The sequence below is a fragment of the Plecotus auritus genome (genome assembly GCF_963455305.1).
Source record: "Plecotus auritus genome assembly, chromosome: 8".
Taxonomy (NCBI): Eukaryota; Metazoa; Chordata; class Mammalia; order Chiroptera; family Vespertilionidae; genus Plecotus; species Plecotus auritus.
Genome location: NC_137782.1, coordinates 137,319,333 through 137,345,558, shown reverse-complemented (window position 1 = coordinate 137,345,558; position 26,226 = coordinate 137,319,333). Strand labels below are relative to the sequence as shown.

Sequence of the window (26,226 nt, the reverse complement as noted above, 5' to 3'; positions counted from 1 at the left end):
GCATGGTGCACGAAATTCGTGGATGGGGGTGGGGTGTCCCTCAGCCCAGCCTGCACCCTCTCCAATCTGGGACCCCTTGAGGGATGTCCGACCACCCAGTGGGATCGGGCCTAAACGGGCGGTCAGACATCGCTCTCACAATCCAGGACTGCTGGCTCCCAACTGCCCTCCCCTGCAGGCCCGGTCCCCCCCCCAACTGCCCTCCCCTGCAGGCCTGGTCCACCCCAACTGCCCTCCCCTGCAGGCCTGGTCCATCCCAACTGCCCTCCCCTGCTGGCCTGGGTCTTCCCCCAACTGTCTTCCCCTGCAGGCCTTCCCCCCTCCCCAAAAAATACCCTCCCCTGCAGGCCTGGTCCTCCCCCAACTGCTCTCCCCTGCAGGCCTGCCCCCCCAACTGCTCTCCCCTGCAGGCCTGGTCCCCCCCAACTGCCCTCCCCTGCAGGCCTGGTCTCCCCCAACTGCCCTCCCTTGCAGACCTGGGTCCCCCCCAAATGCCCTCCCTTGCTGGCCTGGTCTCCCCCAACTGCCCTCCTCTGCCGGCCTCGTCACCCCCAACTGCCCTCCTCTGCTGGCCTGGTCACCCCTAATTTTCCACAATTGCCTTCCCCTGCAGGCCATCTTGTGGTGGCCATCTTGTGTCCACATGGGGGCAGCCATCTTTGACCACATGGGGCGGCCATCTTGTGTCTTGGTGTGACAGTTAATTTGCCTATTACTCTTTTATTAGATAGGATGTAAAAAGTGGTATCCATTCACACATTTCCCCCAAACAATGCTAAACAAATTAAGCTTTGCATCAGACTAAAGGGCAAATAATGGAAGTTTGTGTCTTGGTGTAACTTCTGAGTTATGAACTGGTTATCTGGAGAAATTTAAGTACTTGCTATCTTATGGTTAGTCTCAACTGTGAGACGATGTTAGTAAACATTTTTCTAACCATCAAAAGATAATCAAGAAAACTACTTTTCCTGCCTTACTCAAACCCTTATTGCCTTTCATTTTTTTATTTTCTAAATTCTTTCCATTTTTTCCAACAAGAAAAATTCTTTAATTGCCACAATATGCCAAACATACAGATTTCTGTTTTTTATTCTATTTTAATTATGGACTTAATACACAAATATGTTCTTTTCAATATTCAACAATGAAGATAAAGCAAAAATACCTTCAGAACCACCTCCGAGTCCCAAGCCCAGGTATAAGCAGATGTGAACACTTTCATTATTATTTTATTACTGATTGTGACTTTTCATATCTTCCGCATACATATTATCAAAATAAAGGATTTAAAAACATAACAGTTTTAACAAGGGTTCCCTTAGACATCTATATCCAGTGAGTGAATCTCCATTATTCCTTCCTCTCAAGGAAAACCTTTCCGTTTTATTAACCTCTTACTATTTAACAGCTTCTCAATAGTCGGTGTTTATCTCTGAACACAAGCACAGTACCCATTCTCAGCAAGGTGCTTCAGGCTAAAAACAGATGTTAATTAAAAATGCAGATAACAACCCAGGCACCTGTTCTTTCACACCTCTTGTGCTCAAGCCCCAGTCTGTCAAATCCCATCCTTTATTTAAATAATTCTCTGCAGCCTCTCTTCCATTCCAGCTGTAGGTCTTTCACTGTATTGATCATTTAAATTGAACAGGAAAGCCATGTTCTACCGAGCAAACCTATCAGGATGACTACACAGTCAGCTCAGGGAACCAAATGTACTACATTCTAATGATAATTGTCCGGATGTGATATCTAAACAATTTTAACTATGGGAACATGAGTTTAGTCAATTAGTTAAAATTATGTCCCTCTTCCATCTCTTGCAGATCTCAATAGTGTGTGCTTGTTGCAGGGGAAGATGAAGAAAAGGAAGGGCATGTATCTAGCACTGAGAAAGGCCAGCTCAGAATTTATGGTGAGCTTAATCACCTAGACATGTAGTCAGAAAAGACTAAGGCTTTTGAAGAGTAACTACAGACAAGTCACTGAAAAGGAAATAAACTACAGGGTGTCCCCCAAAAGTATATAAACACTTTAAATAATTATTAATTCCAATCGGTTAAATCTAAAAACAAAGAAACATCAATTGAGCTATCAAAAATGTATGTGTATACATTTGTTTGGGACACCCTATATATAAAACTGTAAGATGGATAAGGACTAGGTGAGAATATGTCAGAAAGAATTATACAGTGGTTCATAAAGTAATAAAGACTAATAAACAAGTAATATTGTGGCAAAAATAGTGAGATAATAAATGTATAAATTGGACTATTCTGAAACTGATCACCCTGACCCTAAATTATACTAAGCACAGGGTTACATCCTCAGCAGACACAACAACATAGAGCTTTGAGCTCTATTCTCCACTCAGCATGGTGGGTGGCACAAAGTAAATAAATATTTGTTGAGTGAATGACTTTTAAAAAAAATTTGGAGAACATTCTGCAGAGAGCAAAAAGAAAGAAGCGGTTTGAAACTAACGCCTCCCGAGTCTAGTTCACACCATGTAGGGTAGAAAACTCCTCCTGTTCCGTTTTATGCTGGTAGTAGATGGCCTGGCCGAGCACCAGCCTAATCCTTCATTCTTCTGCTGGCAGTAGAAGTGATGGAAGTGGAGAGAGAGTAGCATCTCAAGGAATTTCACTTGAAAACTTGAAGTGAAGGAGGGTTTTAATTTTTCCTTTTTATTGAGGTATTGTCACATGCATATCCTGGTAAAATCAGTAGAATCCCATTTTTCTATGTTAAGTGTGTGTGTGTGTGTGTGTGTGTGTGTGTGTGTGTGTGTCTGTCTGTAAGGGGGAGGGGAAGAAGGACAAGGAAAGGGAGAGAAAGAGAAGAGAGGTGCCTAGAAAATAAAACACTATACTACTCAAAGAGTGTGCAGAAAACGTGTTAATCTTATCTGGGTCATCAGTGATATTTGTGTTAACATCGCAGTTCCAAGACTATGAATAGGACCCAGTACTGTCAGAAGAACAAATTATGCCAATGTCCACCCTGTCTAGCAGAGAGCCTGAATGAATGAAATCTCTAATACATTTGAAAAATGATTGGACTCCAGAGATTAATTTTTTTGTTTGTATATTTACTTCAGATTAACACAATAACAAATATTTTGCTTCCACAAATTAAATAAATTTTCTTAACAACTGTGCTTGACTGAATATTTTATTTATGAAGTAGACTAATTTTAGGCATATTTTCTGCTTTGGTTTTCCTGTAATGTAAAAGTCCCCAAGATTATGATTTGGGGCAAAATTTTAGTACTGTTCTTCATTTATGATAAAAAAAATTAAAAATTAAAAGTAAAGGAAAAATTAACATTGTTAACATCTAGATTTATATACTTTCACTTACTTAGTTAGATGTATTTTTAATATGGACAAAATAATCACTCCTGTATAATCTTTTATACAACTGATGTGTTATCATAAAAAAAATTCAAAAAATGCAGAAAGCACAAAGATGGAAGTATAAGTCACTCCCATATTGCAATACCCAGAAATTTCCATTGTTCACATTTAGCACATATCATCCCAGACATCTCTGTATGGGTATATAACAAATAGATGGGGAATATCGGGAATTCTTCTATGTTAATGGGCTTATGTTACACATCCTATTTTAAAGTAAAGAACATTCATTTAAAGAAAAAAATTTATAGGACTTATTAACCTCCAAATATTTGTTTCTTAACTGAATACTATTTTCTAAAAGATCCTTCCAAAATTAAGCCATTATGAAAAATATTCAGGTTTTTAAAAAACAACTTATGTCACTTTTAAACAGGATTCACTGACTCTCTGTTTTGAAAGATGATGACTCTGATGTTTCCTCGACTTACCTTTCTCCAACTTTCAATTTTTATTACATAGTTATTTTTACATTATCTAAGATAATACCCATTTTCTTTTCTAATTATAATTTCTATAGTTGTTTGGCATAAGTTACTCATAAATGGATTGCTTACCACAATGCTTCTTTATTTCAAAAGGATTCTCTATTTTTGAGAAGCCTTTTACTAGTATTTGTATTCATTGTTAAGCACTTTTTTCACCAAGGGTTGACATGCCATACACTAGGTGTACCGGTTAATAATGTGGATTTTGTAGGTGTACCGGTTAATAATGCGGATTTTGTAATCAAAGAAAACATGATAATTTCAAAAGAAACATCAAAAGTTTTTTATTCAAACTAATGTCCATTGCTGAGTACACATTTCCCACATCTTTCAGGTAATTTGTGGATACCGTCCCAATAGAACTTTTCTTGTTTTGAGGCAAACCATTCAGAGACCCAATTTTCCACTTCTTCGTACGTTTTGAAGTGCTGCTCAGAAAGTGCGTGTGCCATCGATCGGAACAAGTGGTAATCTGATGGAGCAAGGTCTGGTGAATATGGCGGGTGGGTTAATACTTCCCAGGCAAGATCTTTTTTTTTAAATTTCTTTATTGATTAAGGTGTTACATATGTGTCCTTATTCCCCCATTAACTCCCCCCACCCCCCCCCACTCATGCCCTCACCCCCCTGTTGTCTGTGTCCATTGGTTAGGCTTATATGCATGCATACAAGTCCTTTGGTTGATCTCTCCTCCTTACCCCCACCCGCCTCTACCTTTCCTTCTGAGGTTTGATGGTCTGATCGATGTTTCTCTGTCTCTGAATCTGTTTTTGTTCATCAGTTTATGTTGTTCATTATATTCCATAAATGAGTGAGATCATGTGATATTTATCTTTCTCTGACTGGCTAATTTCACTTAGCATAATGCTCTCCAGTTCCATCCATGCTGCTGCAAATGGTAAGAACTCCTTTTTTTACTGCAGCGTAGTATTCCATTCTGTAGATGTACCACAGTTTTTTAACCCACTCATCTGCTGATGGGCACTTAGGCTGTTTCCAAACCTCAGCTATGGTGAATTTTCCAGGCAAGATCTTTTAACGTGTCTTTAACTGGTTTTGAAGTGTGTGATGGTGTGTTATCATGAAGCAAAATTACTTTGCCATGTCTTCTGGAACATTCTAGTCATTTTACAATCAAAGTGTGGTTCAAACTGATTGTTGTCGGAAGTGATCGATATTAACGGTTTCACCTGGTTTTAGAAGCTGATCATACCACACCTTCCTGATCCCACCAAACACACTGTCTTCTTTCAGAAGCGATTTGGCCTTGTAGTCAATGTTGATGGTTGACCTGGATCAACCCATGATTTTGTGTTTAGGATTCTCAAAATAAATCCACTTTTCATTGCCAGTCACAGTTCGATGCAAAAAAGACTGTTTCGTGATTTGAAACAACATTTTACTGATGACTTTTCGGTTTTCCATTTGTCTTTCATTCAGTTGATGTTGCACCCATTTTCCTTCCTTTAAAATCTTTCCCATTGCTTGTAAACGATTGGAAATTGTTTGCTGAGCAATGTTTAATCTTTCTGCAAGTTGTTTTTGAGTTGGACATGCATCTTCATCCAATAATGCTTGTAACTGTTGGTCTTCAAACTTTTTCGTTTGACTTGGACGTTCTTTGTCTTTCACATCGAAATCATCACTTTTAAAGCATTTAAACCAGCATTCACAAGTATCATGAGATGGAGCATGTTCACCATAAGCTTCCCAAAGTATTCAGCAGCACTTTTCTTCAAAATAAAATAATGAATTAAACTTCCCGCAAATGCTTTTCGGCACGAAATTTGACATTTTTAAGCGTAAAAATATCTATGATGTTAACACTTTCAGAAAATTTGACATATGAAGTTTTTAAGCTTGTTGTCAATACAACAAAATAGCATACATATCAAATCGCATATATATCAACATATGTGTAACTCTGTCTATTGAAAAAAATCCGCATTGTTAACCGGTATACTAGTTTATTCTCTAAAGATTTTCATGTTTGAGAATATTTGCCTGTTGTCTCTAAATGTGACAGAAGTCTCGAGCATAAAATATCCTTGATTGCACTGCTAGATTCTTTTCTTTTTTCATTTCAGGGACTTTGCTTTTTTTTCAAGTATTATTTTTAATTAAATGTTTTTATTGATTTTTAGAGAGAGAGGAAGGGAGAGGGAGAGAGAAACATCGATGAGAGAGAAACATCAATCACACATCAATTGGCTGCTCCTTGCATGCCCCCCACAGGGGATCGAATCTGCACCCCGGGCATGTGACCCTGACCAGCAACCTCTCAGTGCATGGGACAATGCACACTGGCCAAGGCTCAAGGACTTTTTCTTGCATTATATGTTTGAGTACATCTTCTCTTCTCAGCATCCTAATGTTGAATCATCTGTATTCTAAATCTAATACATACTTCTAATTGTTTTATTCTCTTTGCCTTTTCATTTACATTCATTGTGATTATCTCAAGTATATATTTTTTGTTTTATTTTGTTAATCCTCACCCAAGGATGTTTTTCCCATTGATTTTTTAGAGAGAGTAGAAGGGAGGGAAGAAAGGGAGAGAGAGAAACACCAATGTGAGAGACACATCAATTGGTCGCCTCCTGCATGGGCCCTGTCCAGGGCCGGGGAACCCAGATACATGTCCATGACAAGGAATCAAACCCACAATCCTTTGGTCTGTGGGCCGATGCTCTAACCACTGAGAAACCCAGCCAGGGCTGAAGTCTATCTTGATTTTCAGGATGTCTGTTCTGTCTGGTGCCGTTTCTATTTTATTTAATTGAAGGGTTTAAACCATTTAGATATAATGTGATTATTAAGACATTTTTATTTTAAATCTACCACATTACTATTTATTTTCCATTTGTCCCACATATTCTTTCTTTTTTCTGCTTTCCTGGCATTCTTTTGGATCAAACATATTCTATGATTCTATTCTATGTTCTTGAATATTATCAAGATTTTTCTCCTCTTCTATTCTAGGAATGAACCAAAGGTTTTAAATGTCACTGAAAGAATTACGAGTGGGGCAAAAGTTGTTCATTTGATAAATAATACAATAAATGAATAATAATACAAGAATAAACTCTGTGTTTCTCATACAACTGTAAATCTACTTTTACCACACTCTGTATTTCACCAGATGGAAGGATACATTTATTTGATGAAACAAAAACATTTCCCAGTAACCACCTGTTAGCATTTTATTTATGCAGAACTATTTATTAAACTGACTTGCTGCTCCACATGCTCACAAAGCAAAATTCTCAAATAATACAAAAATTCTTTTTCCCCAGAAAGTCTGATTAATGCTTTATTTGCAAAAAATGAATCTCATCTAATGTTGTATGACTCATTCTCAATGCACCATTTAAAAAATAACACTATAATTTTGGATGTTTACAATGTTTTTAGTAAAATTAGATTTTACATGTTGATCAAAGTTTGACCTACGCTGATGACACACCTGATAATGAGAAAGAAAAGAGCTGCGATTTCCTATCAAGCTACATGATCTAAAAATCTATGGACTCTACCATATATCATCACAGAAATGTGGCACATCACAATGAAAGAGGAAGGGAGAAGTTTGAAGATCCATGCTTTGGGTGACATTGAAGACAATAACAATGGTAGTGATCATACATGAAAGGAACTTGTAGCTTCGGATAAATCTTCTTGAATGCATACACTTGGTAGAGAATTCATACATAGGCCATTGGACTCCTTAAATCCAGACTGCCTTAAAACAGCAATGACCAATTAGAGAAACCCCTTTAGGCCTCCAGGAAGTTATAGAAGGATTATGTTTAGGTGAAGTTCTAGACAGTTTCCCTTTTTATTGTAAAGGTATTAGCAACAGTGGATAGGCTTTTAGGGTTTAAAAAAATGTATTAAGAGGCTTCCACTTCTAAGAGAGAGAGAAATACTTTTTCCAATCCTTCCCTCTAAGTACAATTTTAAAACCTTGACTTATATATAAAAACAAACATAGGAGTATGAAAGGTGGAGAGAAGGCAGGCCAGCTTAGGAACCTTGGGACCCAAGGAAAACCAGGGGTAAGTTTCTGGTGTTCTTTTTGCCTCGTGTATTCCAGAATTGAAATTAGAGAAGTCAGTGACCCAAACATGCCAATGGGTACAGAGAAGAAAAAGAGCCCAAACAAAAGTCTGATTTCTCTAGCCAAAGGACCAGGCAATGGACAGCATAGCAAGGGAGAAAACTTTCTAAAAATAACTGCTTTACACCAGCCAAACACCAAGCAAAACTGTGGCCCCACCCATGCCGGCAATAGCTAGTGACTTCCAACCTTGCCAGACTGAAACAGGAGTCCCACCACCCCCCCACCCTTACCCACCTTCCCTCAATAAGATGATGCCAGAGAAGGCTGAGTAGAAAAATGGAACTTGCATCCCTTCTAGGAAATATGGTACTGGGAATATTAGATATCTACATGTAAATGAATGAATTTGTATCACTACTTCACACCCTCCTATATAATAAAAGGCTAATATGCAAATTGTCCCCTCAACCAGGAATTCGACCTGGAGTTCAACCAGGGGGCAGGGCTGGCCAGCCAATCACTCACAACCCCTCCCCCCGGCCAGCCCTGCCCCCTACTGGCCCCCCCACCCTGATTGGGGGCGGGGCTGGCTGGCCAACAGCCTGTGGCCCTTCTGGCCAGCCAGGCTCAATTCGGCCCTGATTGGGGCAGGCCGGCTGGACCCTACCCGTGCATGAATTCGTGCACCGGGCCTCTAGTCTATATAATAGAAACCTAAGAGACGGTTATGGCGAACAACCAGAACGACCAGTCACTATGATGTGCACTGACCACCAGGGGGCAGATGCTCAATGCAGGAGCTGCCACCTGGTGGTCAGTGCACTCCCACAGGGGGAGCACTGCTCAGTCACAAGCCGGGCTCACAGCTGGCGAGCGCAGCGGCGGTAGTGGGAGCCTTTCTCGCCTCCACAGCAGCGCTAAGGAGCAGTGAGCCAAGTGGTAAGGAGCAGTGAGCAGGCGGGCGGTAAGGAGCGAGGGGTCCTGGACTGCGAGAGGGATGTCCAACTGCTGGCTTAGGCCCACTCCCCAGGGACATCCCCCGAGGGGTCCCAGACTGCAAGAGGGCGCAGGCCAGGCTGAGGGGCCCCCGCTCCCAGTGCACGAATTTCGTGCACCGGGCCTCTAGTATATAAATATTAACTCAAAATGGATCAAAGACATAAACATAACAGCTTAAACTATAAAATTCTTAGAATGAAACAGAGGAGTAAATCTTCCTGACCTCAGATTAGACAATGGTTTCTTTATTTTTTTTTAATACTCACCCAAGATTATGTTTTCATTGATTTTTATAGAAAGAGGAAGGGAGAGAAAGAGAGGGGGAGAAAGAAACATTGATGTGAGAAAGAAAAATCAATCAGTTGTCTCTTGTATGCGCCCCAACTGGAGTCCACCTAGGTATGTGCCCTGACAGGAATCGAACATGCCACTTTTGATTGCATGGGACTATGGCACAATGCTCCAACCAACTGAGCTACCAGACCAGGGCAGGCAATGGTTTCTTAAATAGGATACCAAAAGCACAAACCACAAAAGAAAAAGCCAATAAACTGGACTTCATAAAAAAGAAAACCTTTTGTGCATCAAGCACTATCAAAAAAGTGAAAATGGGAGAAACTACTTACAAATAATATATCTGAAAAGGGTCTAGTATCCAGAATGGACAAAGAATTCTCAACAATAAAAAGACAAACAGCACAATTAATTGTTGCCCACCATTCCTTCTTGGATCTCCTATCTTCCTTCCTTCTAGTTCTCTCAGACATTGCCCTTCAAGGGCTGTGGAATGATGTGGGGTTTCTGACTCCATCTCCTATTCACTTCAGCCCAAAGCTTTGTCTCTGACTCTCTGAGTACACAGCCTTTGTAAACCAAGCACCTCACTGCCAGCAGATGCCTTCAAGGCAAACTTTGAATTTGCTTACTCTTATGGAATCAAGCATCCTTGTCATTTCAATCTTTGAGTGTTTCCCTTAGTTTCCTGCCAGGTCAACCATGCTTTAAACAAGTATTTTAAGTACATCATCTAGCATTTTTAGATTTTCTAACCAGGAAGTTTTTCTCTGGAGATCATTCTGTCTTACTCCCTAAATATTCTTAGGTAATTATTTTAGTATTAATATTCTTTGAATGCATTTCATATAATTGTTTTATTCACTGTGTATGGTTCATTACTGAAAAGTATAACTGAAAAAAGCCATTTAGAAATTGAATTGGTTAATAACATTTTTAGTTACAAAACAAATAATTTTGCCTATCAGTATATTTTGCATAAGCTAAGAACCACTTTCAAAAGACTAGTCTCTAGTTCCCCCCCACAAACTCTAAGTGTAAATATTGACTTAACATAATATATATGTCCCCTCTTATTATAAAAATGTTCAAACATTCAAGAAAGTTGAAAGGATATTTACCACACAGATTCTATCACTGTCACATTACAATATTGTTAAATCACTTATCTTTTAATCTCCCTTTCTATCCATCAGTTCATCTCACTTTCTTATTGCAGTGCAAAGGAAAATGCAGACATCAATACACTTCCCCACAAATATGTCATAAACAGTATTTTTATTCCTAGGTAACAAAGCTTCCTTTCCTAATATTTTGCTTATTCTTTTTTTTTTTTTTTGGTTTGGTAATTTATTTATTTATTTATTTTCAAATTTTTATTAAGGTATTATATGTGTACATATCTTACCATTGCCCCCACCAACACCCCACTCCCATACATGCCCTCACCCCCCAATGTTTTGCATCCGTTGGTTACTCTTATATGCATGCATACAAGTCCTTCAGTTGATCTCTTATTTCCCCCACCTCTCCCTAACCTTACCGCTGTAATTTGACAGTCTGTTTGATGCTTTACTGCCTCTGTAACTATCTTTTTGTTCATCAGTTTATAATGTTTTTCATTATCCCCAAATGAGTGGGATCATGTGGTATTTTTCTTTCATTGACTGGCTTATTTCACTTAGCATAATGTTCTCTAATTCCATCCAGGTGCCTACAAATGGTAGTAATTCTTTCTTTTTTATGGCAGCATAATATTCCATTGTGTAGATGTACCATAGTTTTATGATCCAGATATCTGCTGATGGGCACCTAGGCTGTTTCCAAATCTTAGCTATTGTAAATTGTGCTGCTATGAACATAGGGGTGCATATATCCTTTCTGATTGGTGTTTCTGGTTTCTTAGGATATATTCCTAGGAGTGGGATTACTGGGTCAAATGGGAGTTCCATTTTCAGTTTTTTGAGGAAACTCCATACTGTTCTCCACAGTGGCTGCACCAGTCTGCATTCCCACCAGCAGTGCACGAGGGTTCCTTTTTCTCCGCATCCTCACCAACACTTGTCGTTTGTTGATTTGTTGATAATAGCCATTCTGACAGGTGCGAGATGGTATCGCATTGTCGTTTTGATTTGCATCTCTCGGATAATTAGTGACTTTGAGCATGTTTTCATGTGTCTCTTGGCCTTCCTTCTGTCTTCTTTCGAAAAGATTCTATTTAGGTCTGTTGCCCATTTTTTTATTGGATCCTTTATCTTCCTTTTATTAAGTTGTATAGGCTGCCTGTAGATGTTGGAAATTAAACCTTTATCAGTGATACCATTTGCAAATATGTTCTCCCATACAGTGAGGTTTCTTGTTGTTTTGTTGATGGTTTCTTTTGACAAAAACTCTCAACAAGGTGGGAATAGAGGGATCATACCTCAACATAATAAAAGCTATATATGATAAACCCACAGCTAACATCATACTCAATGGGCAAAAACTAAAACCATTTCCCCTAAGAACAGGAACAAGACAAGGATGCCCACTCTCACCACTCCTGTTTGACATAGTACTGGAAGTATTAGCCATTGCAATCAGACAAGAAGAAGAAATAAAAGGCATCCAAATTGGAAAAGAAGAAGTAAAGCTGTCCTTATTTGCAGATGACATGATATTGTACATAAAAAACCCGAAAGACTCCATCAAAAAACTAACAGACTTAATAAATGAATTCGGCAATGTAGCAGGATACAAAATTAACACCAAGAAATCTATGGCATTTCTATACACCAACAGTGAACTTACAGAAAGAGAGACTAAAAAAGCAATCCCATTTTCCATCGCACCAAAAAAATTAAGATACTTAGGAATAAACCTAACCAAGGAGGTAAAAGACCTATATGCAGAAAACTACAGGACACTGAAAAAAGAGATAGAGGAAGATGTAAACAGATGGAAGAACATACCATGTTCATGGATTGGTAGAATCAACATCATCAAAATGTCCATACTACCCAAAGCAATCTATAGATTCAATGCAATCCCCATTAAAATACCAACAGCATATTTCACAGACCTAGAAAGAACTCTCCAAAAATTCATCTGGAATAAAAAAAGACCCCGAATAGCCACAGCAATCCTGAGAAAGAAGAATAAAGTAGGAGGGATCTCAATACCAGATTTCAAGCTGTATTACAAAGCCACTGTCCTCAAAACAGCCTGGTACTGGCACAAGAACAGACATATAGATCAATGGAATAGAATAGAGAATCCAGATATCGACCCAAACCAATATGCGCAATTAATATTTGACAAAGGAGGCATGAGCATACAATGGAGTCAAGACAGTCTCTTCAATAAATGGTGTTGGGAAAATTGGACAGATACATGCAAAAAAATGAAACTAGATCACCAACTTACACCATACACAAAAATAAACTCAAAATGGATACAGGACTTAAATATAAGACAGGAAACCATAAAAATACTAGAGGAATCCACAGGCAGCAAAATCTCAGACATATGCCAAAAGAACTTTTTCACTGATACTGCCCCTAGGGCAATGGAAGCCAAAGAGAAAATAAACAAATGGGACTACATCAAAATTCTGCTTATTCTTTTATAAGTTTTTTAAAAAGCATGACTCTCTGACACAATCACATTATACTATTTGAGTCAGAAAACAAGTCTTATAGTTAAGAGGGGAATAAGTAAAATAAATATTAATCCTTTACATTTCCATGTTAGTAAAATAAGCTTCATATATGGCACGTTCATTTGAAATGTTTTTTTAATACCTAGAAGTTGCTACTATGGTTTCTATCTATATATACACTGAGTGGCCAGATTATTATGATCTCTGAACGCATAATAATCTGGCCACTCACTGTAAATATATATATATTAGAGGCCTGGTGCATGAATTCGTGCATGGATGGGGTCTGGCCAGCCTGGCCAGGGGGAGAGGACATGGGTGGTTGGCCGGCCTGCCTGCTGGTTGAACTCCTGGTCTAGGGGACAATTTGCATATTAGCCTTTTATCATATAGGATATACACTGAGTGGCCAGATTATTATGCGTTCAGAGATCATAATAATCTGGCCACTCAGTATATAAAAGCCTAAGCAACCGAACAAACAAATGACTGGTCGACGAGTCGCTATGATGTGAACTGACCACCAGGGTGCAGACGCTCAATGCAGGAGCTGCCCCCTGGTGGTCAGTGTGCTCCCACAGCCAACCTCCTACGGCTGGCCAATTTCCCGAGGTCCCTCCCACTGGCTGGCAGGCCCCGATCACCCCCAATTGGGACTGGGCGAGATGGCCCCAATCAGCCCCGACTGCAGGCCAGGCCAAGGGACCCTACCTATGCATGAATTTGTGAACCAGGCCTCTAATTTATTTATAATAGAAGCTCTTGTTAGGATTTCCCTATTCAGTAATTCTGGAGTGCTATTCAATTTCATGGAGGACGAGTAGTAAATAATCACCTTGTGAACTTAATTTAGCAAAGCTGCATTGGCCTTTTCTGATATTGTGATTTATAATAAGAAATATATCTTTGGTCTTTGTCTTATTCCTGGCACAGAGCTGCTAAAACTCTTGGAATTTCCTAGGTGATAAGAGCAAATGGATAACACCAAATGGCCAATAAAAAATCAAGTAGACTATGTAATTGGAAGTAGAAGATGAAGAAACTGTGTTGTTTCTGCCAAAGCAAGCCCAGGAGCAGACTGTTACTGACCATGAAGTGTTAATATCAAACACTGGAGTAAAGCTGAAGAGTAATAAAAGAATTGTATTGCCAAAATATAATGTAAATAACATTCCTAATGGATTTAAAATGCACATAAAATACAGATTTGCATTGTTAAACTTAAGTGACCAAGACCCAGAACTGCAGACTGACACTAGAAATATTATTTGGAAAGAATGCAAAAAGACAATGCTAGAAGTAGAAAGGAAAGAAAGAAAAAAAAAGATGTTTGGGAGGAGAAAAACTAAAAATTGTCAGAGACAGGTAAGAGGCAAAAGCAAAAGGTGACCAAAGTAGGGTTAGAAACCTGAATGCAGTTTTTCAACAACTATCATTTGGAAATAAAGAGAACTTTTACAAAAGTCAATGTAAGGCGATAGAAGAGAACAAAAAAGAAAAAATGAGATATCTCTACCAGAAAATGCAAGAAATAAGAGGGAAATTCAAACCTAGATTAAGAATGCTGAATAGCCCTAACTGGTTTGGCTCAGTGGATAGAGCGTCGGCCTGTGGACTGAAGGGTCCAGGTTCGATTCTGGTCAAGGGCATGTACCTGGGTTGCGGGCACATCCCTAGTAGGGGGCGTGCAGGAGGCAGCTGAGCGATGTCTCTCTCTCATCGATGTTTCTAACTCTCTATCCCTCTCTCTTTCTCTCTGTAAAAAATCAATAAAATATATTAAAAAAAAAAAAAAGAATGCTGAATACTAATAAGGAAGCACATTATCTGACCAGGAAAAAATAAAGGGAAAGGATATCCATGGATTCCCTCTATTTATTGAAATTCTCTACAGAAAAGACCAAAGGATAACAGATACTTTTGCAGAATCCTATCTAATAAAAGAGTAATATGCAAATTAACCATCACTCCGCTATAAAAATGGCGGCACCCATAGCCAGAAGATGGCGGCGCCCAGTCCTCTTAGCCCCGCCGGAGGCCCCCAGTCCGCCCAGCGGCAGCAGTCCGGGGTGTCCAGCTGGGAGGTGCCCACTCCCCATGCAGCGATCCCTGCCCAGCAGCAGCAGCCCGGGGTGTCCAGCTGGGAGGCGCCAGAGCCCTGTGCGATCCCCGGCCATAGCCTGGGCTGGGGTCTCAGCCTGGCCGGGGCACGCACCCCCAATGGCACCATCCCCGGCCAGGCTCATATGGCAGCCTGGGCTGGGGTCTCAGCCTGGTCAGGGCACGTCCCCCCCCACCCCCCCGCGCCCCATGGCGCCATCCCCGGCCAGGCGTGGCAGCCTGGGCTGGGGTCTCAGCCTGGCCAGGGTGCGATCCCCTTCCAGCCGTGGCAGCCTGAGGTCTCAACCACTGAGTCACACCAGCCAGGCAGATATGGAGGAATCTTAAATGTTTCTTTTTAAAAAATAGATATTTTATTGATTTTTTACAGAGAGGAAGAGAAAGGGATAGAGAGCTAGAAACATCTATGAGAGAGAAACATCAATCAGCTGCCTCCTGCACACTTCCCACTGGGTATGTGCCCCCAACCAAGGTACATGCCGTTGACCGGAATTGAACCTGGGACCCTTGAGTCTGCAGGCCGATGCTCCATCCACTGAGCCAAACCAGTTAAGGCTGTCCAATATGCTAAAGAAAAAACCCTATCTAATGAAGAGGGAATATGCAGGGGAGGGCAATTGGGGGTGACCGGGTTGTCAGGGGAGGGCAGTTGGGGATGATCAGGCTGGCAGGGGAGCAGTTAGGCATCGATCAGGCTGGCAGGGGAGTGGTTAGGGGTGATCAGGCTGGCAGGCAGAAGTGGTTAGGGGCAATCAGGCAGGCAGGCGAGCAGTTGGGAGCCAGCAGTCCTAGATTGTGAAAGGGCTGTCTGACTGCCTGGATTGGGCCTAAACAGGCAGTCAGACATCCCCCTAGGGGTCCCAGATTGGAGAGGGTGCAGGTTGGGCTGAGGGACACTCCCACCCCCCGCAGTGCACCAATTTCGTGCACCGGGCCTCTAGTATTCCTATAAGAAAGAACTTGCAATTCTAAACAGTGAAGCGAAAGCTGCCCTGAATTGGGAAGAAATAAATCACCAGGGGTACAAAGAGAATTATTTCAAGCCACCAGCAGTGAATCTGTCAAAATCCTCACAAAAATATGTTAACAAATATGGAAAACAAAACAATGGCCTACTGATTGGAAAGGTTTAATATACCTCTCAGTTTTCAGGAAGGAGATGCCAAAGAGCATAGTATCTACAGGACCATTGCTCTAACTTCCCATACAAGTACAGTGATGCTCAAGGTGATGCAACGAAGGCTTCCACCTTATATGAAGTAGGAAATGTTGGATTTTCAGCTGGATTCAAAAAGGAAGAGGCACTTGAGACCTGATTGTGAGCACTTGCTGTATACTGGACTGCTCCGAAGAATATCAGAAGGTTAGACTAACTTTTGACTGTGTAGATCATGCAAAGCTGGCAGTTGCTCTGAAAGGGACGGGTGTGCCTCAGCACTTGATTGTCCTGATGTGTAACCTGTACTGTGGACAGGAAGCCATTGCCAGGACAGAATATGGAGAGACTGAATGGTTTCCTATAGGGGAAGGTGTCACACCTTTTATTTCCTTGTTTGTTTAATATGTGCACTGAACATATTAAAAAAAACTGGACTAGACTCAGAGGAAGGAGGAGTTAAAATTGGTGAAAGAAATATCAACAACTTAAGATATGCAGATGATATCATCTTACTGGCAGAATGTAGCAATGATTTGAAATGACTTCTGATGAAACTGAAAGAAGAAAGTGCCAAAGCAGGACTGCATTTGAAGATGAAGACAAGAAAAATCATGACTACCGAAGAGATGCACAACTTCTAACAGACAATGAAGGCACTGAAATTGCTTACCTTTGTACATCACCAATTTAAACGAGTCTGCAGCCAAAAAATTCAAGAGAAGTGGAGACTCAGAAGGGCAGCAATGCAAGAATTGGGAAGGATCACCAAGAGCAAAGCTGTGTCATTAGAGACCAAGGCTAGGATCATCCACACTTTCATCTTTCCGATTACTATGCACAGATAAAAAAGTTGGACAGTGATGGAAGTTGATAGGAAAACAAAAAAGGTTCATTTGAAATATGGGGTTGGAGGAGAGCTCTACGGATTCCCTGGATTGCCAGAGAGAGGAACAAGTAGATCCTAGAGCAGCCGTGGGCAAACTACGGCCCGCGGGCCGGATCCGGCCCGTTCGGCTGTTCTATCCGGCCTGCGGAGCCGAAAGAGTGGAGGGTTCTCTTGCTCTCCCCTCCGCTCCTTTACTTTGAATTTATATTAGTTCACACAAACACTCCATCCATGCTTTTGTTCCGGCCCTCCGGTCCAGTTTAAGAACCCATTGTGGCCCTCGAGTCAAAAAGTTTGCCCACCCCTGTACCTAGAGCAAATTAAGCCCGACACATTGGTGGAGACAAAACTGAAGTTGTCTTTTCTTTAGGCACAACATGAGAAGGCAAGGTTCTTTGAAAAAGACGATAATGCTGGGAAAAATAGAAGGCAGCAGGAAAAGAGGAAGATCAAATATGAGATGGACTGACTCCATAAAAGAAGGCCCAGGCACGAATCTACAGGAGCTGAGCAGGGCTGTTAAGGACAGGACATTGCGGGCATCACTCATTCATAGGGTTGCCAGGAGTCGGAGCTGACTCAAAAGCACATCTTTCTCTCTCTCTCTCTCTCTCACGCACACACGCCAAAAAGGTGAAAGTAAAGTCTTTTGTTATTCATAACAAGCTCCTTTCAACCACGCCTGAGTTTGTATTAATGAGGTCATTTTTCAAAAGCCCCTATAGATGGAGCTGGTTATCAGAAGAACCAACCATGATTAGAGGGTTGGAACTTTCAGCTCTGCCCCCAGACCTCCAGGATAGGGATGTCCATGGATTCCCTCTAACTATCAAAATAAAAACAAAATTGTATCCAAAAAATTTTATTTTAGTAACTCACATAGTATAGTTGTCTATTATCACAAATTCACACTATAATACTCACTCTTCCTATGGTTGCATGAAATTAAAATCAATCTAATATTTTATTCTTCTTAATCAACATTTCAATCTGGACTCAGGCAATCTGAGTCAACGGCTTTACCAGTGAGTAATCTTAAGCACAACCCTACTCTACACAGCACTCCCTTTTTCTCACCTTCAATTTAAAATTCTGTATGATGGTGTTTACTGTTTAGGACTTAGTCCATTATGTAATAACTTTTTTAGAGTATTAAAATACTGGCTAGCCAAAGTACAGGGAGTAATGCAATTCTAGAACTTCATAAATACAAAAAAGTCTTTAGCCTGTTTCTCTTCCCTTAAGCAGGAGAACTTCTTGGCAGCAGATTAAACAAAAGAATGGTTTCAACTTTAAGTTATCTCATTTAATTTCATTCTAAACCTACTTTTTGTTTTCATAATGCCATGTATAGCCTACTGTCAAAAGAACTAATAAACACTCATGATAACAGAAATAGTAGCAAAGCATGCATGAAAGGAAACATGAAAAACCTAGTATATCCCAAGGGAAAATGTTCAATTCCAGATGTAACCACACAGAAAAGCTAAAATCTAATAATAATAACAATAATAGACACCTCATCAAAGCACATAAAAAATAGAATATTGCATTTGAGGAAAATCAATGAACAAAAAAAGTGCATACCTGTAGCATGTGTGAGTATTAGTAGGCTATGAGCATTCTAGGGCCAGGAGCATAGAATAATGACTATCACATTATGAAACATAATGCTAATGCACAAACTAATCCCTGCACAAAATCACAGAGGCCAGAGACACAGTGAGGCCACCAAGAGTATGCCTCCAAAACGCCTGTTTTATTCATGTTAATCAGCTGTGTTCTTCAGGCAGGAAGGGAACTCATTAATTTTTCCTGGGAACAGGGAAAACAAAATAATAGAGCAAAGAACAAAGCCCTCGGTCCAACGACAGCCACAGTATTTTTGGCATAGGTTCATATGTAGAAGACTGCCTCATTCAGGGTGAAAAGTCTCTTGAAATATGCTAATGTAATTCAGATTAAAAGGCAAATTCAATTACAGATCACAACTCATACAATATATTAACATTTCTCAGCTTCTAAAATGACTGTTTTCCAAAGGCCTCCCTATTGGGTAGAGATAAAAGTACCACTTTATATATAGTTTACTCATTTGTCAACTGATACTACCCCCTTAAAAAAGGTTGTTCTAAGAAAAAAAGAAGGGACTATATATATAATTGTTGAAAGAGTTCAATAGAGTTATAGCAAATTTATATTTTAAGTAAAATTAAAATTCTAAACTCAATTCCTTTTGGTGCATGGAGTAGAAAATTTTATTACTTTCTGTTATAAAATATATCACATATAAAAAGTATACAAAATGTACACATTCAGCTAAAAGAATAGTCATTTTTAATTGACCCTGATATATATCCTGTTCATCTTAAGAAATGGAACATTACTAATACCTTGGAGGCTCATATATGACTATTCCTAGATTTCTCTTAACCCACTCTGCACTATCCTATATTTTGTGCTAATTACTACCTGGCTTTCATTTATAGTATTTCTAAACTGTATTATATGTACCTATACATACAGTTTATATGTATTTCTAAATATTTATATGTATTTCTAAACTAACTATAACTATCTACCGATCTATCTTCTATCTCTGTCAACCCATTCATCTTCCATCCATCCGTTTTTTGAACTTTATATATATGGGATATGCTATATGTACTTGTCCTTCAACTTTTACATTACTTTTCTCAGAGTAACTTTCTGACATTATCTAATTTTTCATATAACACCTAAGGTTAAAGTTTTTTATTATATCCATTTAAAGCAGAGAAAAAAAGGCACAGTACAGCTAGCAACTTGCCACAACATGAGAGGACAATGGACAAATCTTTCCACAGTAATTTTGAAAGGAAAGCAAACCAATGACCGTCTCAGAGCTTTTTATAGCACATTTGTATTTTTAGCTTCAATGAAACTAAAACATTTCTCTAGTGCCCGGAGCACAGTTAAGTTAGTTTTTTTTTTAAGTTAATATTTTTAAATTGACTTTACCCGGCTGGTATTTTTTGCTTTCACACTAAAGGGGAAGTTATATCAAAGTGTGCTGTTGATGGAAAAGCCCTAAACAATATTGAATATATTAGTTAAAAGGAAAACAAGAATGAATTAAATAAAGGATATCAAGAGAAGATTTGTTTTTCCCTTAGGGCAGCAGTTTTCAACTGGTGTGTTGCAAGAAGTTTTAAAACATGCAATACCTGACGATGTAGTCAGGGACACTGACTTCTTTTCCCTTAGACTGTCAAATTAAAAAATGACTACAACCAACACAACAATAGCCATCCAATGTAAATGAATCAAAATTATACCTTATTTTTTGTCAGATGGACAAAAACTTTTTTTTTGGTGTGCCGCAGACTTTCAGTAATTAGTTCATGTGTGCTATGAGATGAAAAAGGTTGAAAATTGCTGCCTTAGGGTGTTATAAAACAGATAGCCATAATATGGGATATTCTAATTAAAGAACATGGCTCCTTATATAGGTATTAGTTTAATACTAATCAATCCAAAGATATCATTCACCTGAGCAAGTGGTGGAAGAATCTCCTTGCATATTTGCTGATTTGGTCTCTATATTCCAATATAGTTGTGTCCAGGAGTGGTCTTGTTGGAGCATAGAAGGTCCCAAGGCTTGCCTCGAGCTGTGCTGTGGAATTCAAACATAGCAGCACTAAAACAAGTGAAACTCCTTCAATTACAACAGAATACTCATGTTTGCAGTCAGTCAGGTTTTGCAAACTTGGATGAAATGTGAGCTTGTTGCAGGAAAGATGAAATTAAAATATGACAGCTGGTACAAAAACAAACCTGTGTATAAACTTTCACTTGAAGCAAAGCTGACAATGACTCTGAACAACGAAAAGCTGTCAAAACTGAAGAAATCCATAATGAATCAACCTCTCACCACAAATGGGTAATTAAAACAGTGACTCATCAAAGTAACACAGTTTGAACTAGTATTTCCAGTAAAATCAACTTACTTTGTGCTCAACATTTACTCTCCTTAGTTGAAGGGCAAAAACTAACCTGTCCACACTGGGAACTGAAATATTAGAAATCTTTTAAAAAATAATACAACTAAAAATAGCTTTATTGTAATAGAGATTTTACTACCTACTAAAACTTTAAAGAAACAGTGAAAGTCCCTTTATCTTCCCTAAATCCTGTCCTCAACAATAAGGTTGTTGGTTTTGTCCAGGTGTGAAAGCTAACACCCCTGGGAGGGATGACATGCTAATCTGCTCTGGGTCAACTGACACCTTCCTAGGAAAGAGGGATTGGAGAGCAGGTTTTGATAAACCAGAGTGCTTGGAACTAGGAGAAAGGGGCACAGTCTGCCAACTTCACAATTTTACCAAGACATGCCTATAGGGTTGTATTTCCTCCCAGAAATACCTGGAAGGTATCCAATTACCATAGTGGTGGGAGTATGAGTATATAGAGCACTACAGTTCACAGGAAGACTCCACTGATTCTTATGCTACTTACTAGCACTTGGTTGAATAAACAATTTTTTATTTAGCAAAATTCTTTAGTTTTAGGCATATTTGATTTTGAAAGTATTAAATACCTCATCAGAGTAATTGCTATAGACTTGGCTAAGCTATAAGTAATTTCCTTTTAAATCTCAAATCTAGACAGTGAAGTAAGATGAACTTTAAAGGTATTTTCTTTCAAAGCAGCAGTCAATTTAGATTAAAATTGAATACAGCAATGCTATTGTGAAAACAAGCCAGATTCTCTTGCCATCGCTTGTTTTCTTGACAGCATGTTTTGTACATCTGAAATGTTCAAGCCTACATGAAATACTCGTAACTCCCAGCACAGTTATAGATTCATTAGATAGCCCAGCTTGATGTTTAAGACAGAAATGATGGCCTCAAAGATAACCACAACATGGCTACAAATAAAAGAGCTCACTGGGTTCCACTAATAAAAGGAAAACAAATTACCATGTCAAATTTGTTAGATTCAGATAGAATAAATCTCAACAGAAAAGAATTCTGAATGTTTTAGAAATGTGTTTTGCAGTTACTTAGGGGAAAATGCATATACCTATCTAAATGCACATATTCTGATAACCTAGCATCATGTAAGCATTTTTTAAATAGCCTATAATCATACAAGCTTTTTATTTCCCTATCTCCCCAATATGGTTCCTGAAAATATACTTTACTAATGCAAAAATCTGATAATGTCCATTTGTGAATTACCTAATAATCTTTCTTAGAACACAGAAATCTTACAATACAAATTCACTAAGGTGTTAGTAATTTCTCAGTGTCCTGAGTGACAGTAAATATTTTATCTTCTCCATGTTTCTTCAACTGTAAATTTAGGATCTCTTGTATAGTTTTGTGCACCATAACAGGTTTTCTTGGGGACTCTTTTTTTTTAATATTATGTACCCAATCTTGAGAGTGTACCAATGCTAAGAAATTACTGAAATAACTCCCCAGGCAGAAATATTACAGTAATACCTAGTACCTAAAATTGTGAAGTTATACTCTTTTTATTTTTAACTAATATTTTAATACCTACTGTGGGCCAAGCACTGTGTAGGCATTTTCTCATTGTAGAAATACTGAAATCCCCATAGATGGGTTGGGCTACCTCAAAAAAGCACATTCAAGTAACATTAAATATTTATTGTGAGCCTCCTGTGAGTTGGGCCAAGTCCCATGTTGCAAACTTCCTGAAGAAATATGTTCTTATTGATTATTCTCTAAAATTACTAAAATGAAGGTTACATACAGAATTCTATCTAAACAACTTGTTTACTTTATAAACAAAATAAAATAGAATAAGAACATCTATAAATATGCAAAGAAAATAGTAGGGGAAAACAAGCTCTCCAAAAAGACTTTTGATATAATTCTTGTTTGATATATTTCCTTGAAAACTACCTAGGGACAGTTTCTCATTGGCCATGATTTCCCATCATTAACGTCAATGTTTTTTGCAAAGATTTGAAATAAAGAAGCAAGTGCAAAAATGGTTAGGTGCATTTTACATTAAGTAAATAAGTAAATCATAATAAAAATAACATACTGAGCCCTTAACTGGTTTGGCTCAGTGGATAGTGTTGGCCTGCGGACTCAAGGGTCCCAGGTTCAATTCTGGTCAAGGGCATGTACCTTGGTTGCGGGCACATCTCCAGAAAGGGGTGTGCAGGAGGCAGCTGATTGATGTGTCTCTCTCATTGATGTTTCTAACTCTTTATCCCTCTCCCTTTCTCTCTGTAAAAAATCAATAAAATATATTTTAAAGAAATAACATACTGATAAATGACAAATATAAAAATTAATTTCATTGTATGTGGCACATATTTGTCCCCCCCCCTTTTTTTTACAGTGTTTTATCTCTCTTTAACAATAAACATCTGAGATTCTATGGGAAAAATTATTTACTGGGGGAAGGTGGGGAAATGAAAGCAGGCAGAAGAGAAATGGGTATCAGAACTACAAGTCAGAATGAAAATAAGAAGCAGCAGCCTGGGCTGCAAGTCTGACAAAAATACACACACACACACACACACACACACACACACACACACACACACACACACACACACAGTAAGGGGAAAGGATTGTTTTCTGGACAAAAGACTTGGGGTGTGAGAGAAAAATACTGATGTCTAAAGTAAAGGAGCAATAGGATGTTTGTTTGGGGCCTTTTGCCTACCAGACCCGAGAGAGTACATGAAATTCTTTTTCAAAGTTTGAAGTCTGAGCATATTCCACACATGAACTTACACTGGAATCTACAATGACTGCATTGTGAGCTCCAACATAGGTATATACAGAAAAGTTGTTCTTTATGTTGATAAATACTACACAGTCAATACCATATAGGAGTAACTATTTTATATCTGACCTTGTCAGTTTTAATAAGGCATTAACATTTTTGTCTTAGTTTCCAATATTATAACTCAAAATCATTCTCAAAAATAACTGACTCAATAAAAGGTACTTCACGTATATGCAAAACCCACCGATAGAATATATTTCGAGTCTGACCTTCTCTCTCTGGGGTGAGCTTTTGTCTGAGAAGATGGTTCACAATGGCACTCATGCTGACGAAGCACTGGTGGCCCAGCGTGTCCCAGTTCATGCTGCTCAGGATGCTTATCGCCTCACAGACCTCGTCATAGTGAATGTACTGGGAGACGACGTCTACCAGGCCCAGCTGTCCTCGAGTGAAGATACCTGTCACAAAAAAGTGTAAAGCCAAGTAAATCTTTTAAAAATAAAAAGTAGAATAACAAAAACAAAGTTAAGTTTTTGATTAAGAAAATAAAACAGTAATCATTTCTTGCATAAGTGCTAGAAATGTGAAATTTGGGGAGCCAAGACTAATATGGCTCTGTGGTTAAATCTTTATTTTAAATAATACCTACCTCCTCCTCCCGCCGCCCCACCCCCATCTAGCTTATCCTTACCATTTCAGCACATATTAACTAATTTATACTCCAGTAGGCAATTGCTTAAACTAAGTGGATAAGCATGAGAATATTGAGGTAGACCTCCCTTCCCGGGCTGCCAGCCAGGGCCTTCCTTCATTCTGTGCCACCCCCTGGTGGTCAGCATACATCATAGTGAGCAATCGAACTCCTTGTCTCCCGGTTAAACGCCCAAGGGGACAATTTGCATATTAGGCTTTTATATATATAGATTGGCATTTAGAGATTATTCTCTTCTACTGGAGTAAGCAATGATCAGTATTAATCCTGCTGTTGATCCTCTTCACAACTAATATTTACTATAAAACATTGTGGTAAAACAAACATATTTATCCTTTTTAATAAAAGAAAATCCACTTTTAATCTTAGAGAAACAAGAACACAAAACAAATGGGGAAGCATTCTGATCTAGTTTTATTTTATCATCTTTTAAATATGGCTTATTTCGTTTAAAACTAACAACTTCTGTGTAAATGACAATAAATACTAGGGATCTTAAGCAGGTTATTATTTTTTAAATCTTTAAAAAATAGTTGGCAGTAAAATCTTTTTTTTATTCAGCCAATGTTTATGTAGTTGAGTGAGTCCATAGAAACTTCTCAGTACAAATCATCATGAAGCTAAATTAGAAAATATGTGTGAAATTATTCGTAAGCTGTAAAGTATATAAAATATCACTGCAATTTTTTCATTATCATCATTTAATTGCAAAAGTTATATAGGTTTCAGGATTTTCAAAACATACTAGTTCATGAGAAAAATGCCAAAATTCTTCATATTACTTCAAGTCCATTAAAAAAGAAAACCTATGCTATATCTAACAGGACTCAACTTGATAGGGAATCTGGGGAATTGCCCTGGCTATACTAAGCAACAAAACTTTGCTATTCTTTTTATGTTGGCAAAATCAATGAATGCTACTGTCCAAAGCCTTTGTGAGTCTGCAGTCAAGCACTGGAAGTCCTCATAAATCAGTGGCTCCTTGGCAGTAGATACTAAGTGTAGGAATTTTGCAGGAAACTGAAAATAACCAAACCCTTTGACGCTATCTATACCTTATATAATACGTCTAGCAAGAGAAAGAACTGATTTTTGAGAAGAAAAGCTAGTATATAATATAATCATAATCAAATTGTGCAAAAGGTGATAAAGGAAAAATCTTAAAAAGGAACCAAAAAAGGGACAAACGATGTACAGAGAGACAAAGATATGAATAATTGCAAACTTTGTTTCTGAAACGATGCAAGCCAGAAGACAACAAACACCAAGACATTTTTAAAATGGTGAGAGATGGAAATGAATTAGCTTAAAATTCTGTATCTTACAATAAAGAATTGAAAATTCATGAAGAAACATAATCTTAAATGAACCTAACAATAGAGCTCTGAAATAATAAAGCAAAAACTGACAGAACAGGAGAAAAAGTGAATTCTACAATTATAGTTGGAGATTTCAGTACTTCTCTGTCACTAATTGAGAGAACATATAAGCCGAAAGTCAGTACAAATAGAAAAATACTGAAAAACACTATTCTTGAATTTGACCCAATTGATATTTATAAAACATTTCACACAATAATAGTATATCTTAGGTGATAAAACATAAATTTAAATGTTTTGAAATCATACAGAATATGGTCTCTGACCACACCAGAATTAAATTAGATATCAATATAGATAGCTGAAA

The 26,226-nt window shown here is 38.6% G+C and overlaps 1 protein-coding gene across 5 annotated transcripts in view; it reads right to left on the bottom strand.

Annotated features, from left to right (window-relative positions):
* Nucleotides 1-26,226, bottom strand: part of WDPCP (WD repeat containing planar cell polarity effector) — a 281,383-nt gene that overhangs the window by 126,631 nt on the left and 128,526 nt on the right. For 4 of the 5 annotated variants that reach the window (XM_080686004.1, XM_080686006.1, XM_080686007.1 and 1 more), the window contains exons 11-12: nt 24,098-24,286; nt 20,601-20,724 (exon numbers count right to left, since the gene is read on the bottom strand). In XM_080686004.1, the coding sequence (XP_080542130.1) occupies nt 20,601-20,724; nt 24,098-24,286 (313 nt within the window). Of the gene's footprint in view, nt 1-10,632; nt 11,547-20,600; nt 20,725-24,097; nt 24,287-26,226 lie in introns of those variants that run through there. The other variant, XM_080686008.1, reaches the window with a different exon arrangement.